The sequence below is a fragment of the Cyphomyrmex costatus genome, unplaced genomic scaffold, assembly GCF_001594065.2.
Source record: "Cyphomyrmex costatus isolate MS0001 unplaced genomic scaffold, Ccosl1.0 scaffold18, whole genome shotgun sequence".
Taxonomy (NCBI): Eukaryota; Metazoa; Arthropoda; class Insecta; order Hymenoptera; family Formicidae; genus Cyphomyrmex; species Cyphomyrmex costatus.
In genome coordinates this window covers 2,304,511-2,308,517 of record NW_017275824.1, presented here as the reverse complement: position 1 = coordinate 2,308,517, position 4,007 = coordinate 2,304,511, and the positions used below count along the sequence as shown (strand labels likewise).

Here is a 4,007-nt window from a genome sequence, read left to right as displayed (position 1 = left end):
TACTATTCTGGAAGAAATTGAATAGTTAATGCATTTTGTGTGTGTTCGTTATATGCCATTGCCATAATAAAATAATTATGAAATATATTCTGATTATAATAATAGTAAAAGAAAATTTGTTTTGAAGCAATTATTGCTGCGTACTATTACTATATATAAACTTTTATTATAACTTTTTATATTTAATATTTTGTAAATTATATATATAAAATTTAAATTAACACAAGTCTAAAGTTAATATATGTAATTATCCTTTTTCATTTATAAACGATACATTTGATGTACAAAATCGTAGTTTTGTGATACTGTTTCCTTCCGCTTCTATGAACCGTGAATATTTAAAGGTGCTTTATATGAGATACACAAAAAGCAATTTACATTATACATAAATATCAAGTAAATTTGTTTATTCTTCCATGAAGAAATTTTCATTATTGTTTATCGACGCGTAAGAATTCGATATGGAAATCTAGAACAAGATCAGCCAATAATCTTGAATATTTTAACATTGAATAATAAAAGAACGATTTAGTAAAAAAAATAATAACAATTCGACTTGAAATTACTGACAATCCCTTTAATATACAATAAAATAGTTTATAATTCTAACGTTTTTGAAAAGACCGTCTCTTAAATATGCATAGAATGAGCAGCTCATTATGATAACAATCTGTTAGGAATGTTGACAATCTATTATAATAAATGAATGCACATGCTAGTTGATATTAATTTATAAACAAACAACATGTACAATATTTCTAAATATGAAAGTCTATACATCTTAACTATATATAATCTTGAAAAGTTTTGTAAACGCAAATTTAATCTTCGGAAATAATTTATTACATTGCATGAATTATCTAATCTAAGCTACCACAGATAAAATTCTACATTCAGTAGGTATTAAAAAATAATGAGGACGTATAATTAAGCTTTATTTCGAGATGCTTTAGATTTATTCAAAATTACACGAATATTCGCTTTCACGGTAGGAAAATCGATAACATCGTGTACATTTGTTTTATGGAAAGTGTGTAACACATTGTGGCTTGGAGAGATTAAATTTTGATTATTAAACTGCGATGTACTAACAAATAGTTGTAACAAACATAAACGTTGTTAAAATAATACAAACTTTAAGAACTGGCATTAATGACGCACATCATATTATATCGCACTTTAATTCCCCTTCAACAGCTCCACATAACGACGGTAGCTTCCATTAGAAGCTGCAGTGCACCTTTGTTTTCTGAGATCCTTGCACAGATTCCTGCAAGAACGCGATGTATTTCAGAAAGAGAGAAGTGCTTCGCAAGTAGGGCTCTCGTGTTGAATAAGAAATTTCACATTAATACCGACGAAGATACGCGGTCGAGAGACAAAGGAGGTGCGAAAGCTGTATAAGACGACAAACTTAATATACCGTTCGCGTAATTTTCCGAAACGTTCGAACACATATATTTTACATAAAAACCTCGTGAAAGTAATATCGCTCACGAGAGTTTATGCAAGATGTATATAGTCTACTATCTCATCGCGAACCGTTACAGTAAAATGGAGCAGATAAATGGTAAATGTTTAACGATAAATCTCGAGACAGTACATTTTTTAAAACATAAAAATTAATTTGTGTAATCAAAATTTGCTTGTAATGAAAATCTTAATAACAAAAAAGATATTCTTTTAACTTGAACATAGCCACAAAGCTTTCCTCTATATAATATTGAATTGTATCTATTAATATATGATATATAGAAATCGCATATTTCGTTGACACTAATGATGAGTTAAAATTAAATTTCAGTGAAAAATAACTGTCAACATTGACAAGAACAAGTATTTGGTAAAAAGAAAAGTAGGAGTAAAAGGTAAAAATGCGAACGTTTCAAATATTCGTCGAATCCCGAAACACTATACAAACAGAATTCCAAGACGAGAATGCGATTCGATCGTGCAACGTCAACGTGGATTTGCTTCCCCACGGCTATTTCAGGGATGAAACGTTGTCCCGCCAGCTTACCAAGGTGGGCACGAAAATGCATTTGAAAGTCGAAAATGTGTCGGGAGAAAGTACAATGCAAAAGCCTTCGGCAGCTGCACCGTTATATTCTTTAGTAACCGTAATAGCGAGGAAAATGGTTTCTGCGAGGTGTGAAAATCGTAATATCAGATACGGTGAGAGAAATAGCGGGAACGCTCAGTGAATCGTTGGAATCATCACCCTTAATGGAACATCATTTACATAATTAATGAATTTTGGTAGTCATAATCTAACATAATCCGTATATTTTTTATCTATGCAAATGACTTTTAGCAAAGAATTAAAAATAAAATGATCATCTACACGGAAAGAGTGGTTTTGTTAAAATATCTAAAAATGTAACCAGATCTAAAAATATTGTAATTTTGTTGCACCATCAAAATAATTACATAGCACATTTGATGATATATTAAAAAATTTAGCCAGATCTGAAAATAATTTTATTGTTCAATAAAATAATTATATAGGACGCTCAAACTAATCGCTAGAATGTTTAAATGGTTTTCTGCATCGCTCATCATGCTTGAGATTCTTGCGTAATTATAATATTTTAATAATCAAACAAAATTATTTTTAGATCTGTATATCTAGTAAAATTTATAGATCTTCAACAAAACCGTTCTGTCTATGTATACATAGTGTATTCTATGTATACCCATAATAGTTCATGACAATTTAAGTATACAATAAATTTTACCTAAGAATTTACCGCGTTCTCTTGTTTTTAAATTAATTATTCTTCTTCACCTTTAGATCCATGTACGTTGACAAATATCTCTTCACATTTGTTGTCAATTAAAATGAATTAAAGAACTCATATACCTTTATTATTCATCTAAATATATATAAAATAATATAGTTACAAACAGTTCCTCCTTATAACAATTCATTTTTTCGTAGTATAAATTCGTGGTACACTGTAAAACCTGTATTCTATCACAAGTTAATCCGATCATACTCGAGTAAAGTCGTTCTTCGCTTATGGCTCGACTACGAGAACGCGAAAGCCGCATGACATAGATGGTTGGAAGTCATAACACTCGAGAGGCGCCGCCTCACAAGCCCGAAGGCGTTAAGATATCTGCCTGATATGCTCGTCAGGGATATCTCCATAAGTCACCACTATATATCTTGAAGCTAAATTCTTCAAACTCGGATGTAAATGCAACTCACGCACTTCCACTAGAGCAGATGGCTCTTAAAAGAAAAAAATAAAATAATAAGTAGAAAAGGTCAATTTTATATTAACAAAATTACTTGTTATTAAATTACAGTAACAATTATTTGCGTAACATACATTTAAGCAATTTTTATTGGACTGGAATGTTTTTTTCTTGAGAAAATTATGCACTCTTATAATTTATTAAATATGACTTTTAATATAATTTTCTTTGACTTTGCATTCATAATTAGAAAGTAATGTACTATTAAACCTATAGTGTCAAATTTAATTTAACATGAGTCGTTCCTATTATGCTCCTACTGTAAATATATCATTATTTTATACTAAATCAATAATTAAATTTGATATTAGATCGTGTCAATTTGACACTATATAGTGTCAAATATAACCATAGTTTTAGTATAAATTAACTATAATTGAGTACAGGAGCGACGACTCAAATTAAATTTGACACAATAGATTTAACAATGTGAATCTGATATCGTATAGATTTTAAGTCATTGATTTCTAAAAATGAAATTTTAATAATTTTATTGTTAAAAAGCTAATTTGTTGATTTAATATTGTTAAAACTATATTTGAAACATTAATTTTACGTCTCTTTAAGCTTTGATTTCTCTTTTCCTCTACAAGATTTAATCCGCCTTAGAGTAAAGATGCGCTAATTAGAAAAAAGGATAAACTTAAATGACTACTTCAATATAAATAATACTATGTAAGTAATACTACGTAAGTCATTTTAAACATATTTATACATTTAGGAAATATATATATATATATATA

At 28.9% G+C, this 4,007-nt stretch overlaps 1 protein-coding gene across 1 annotated transcript in view; it reads left to right on the top strand.

Moving 5' to 3' along the window:
- The first annotated feature begins 1,874 nt into the window (after positions 1 to 1,874).
- nrm (neuromusculin) overlaps positions 1,875 to 4,007 on the top strand; it is an 84,772-nt gene continuing 82,639 nt past the window's right edge. The window contains exon 1 of the mRNA XM_018537573.1: positions 1,875 to 2,175. Coding sequence (XP_018393075.1) covers positions 1,875 to 2,175 — 301 coding nt within the window. The remainder of the gene's footprint in view (positions 2,176 to 4,007) is intronic.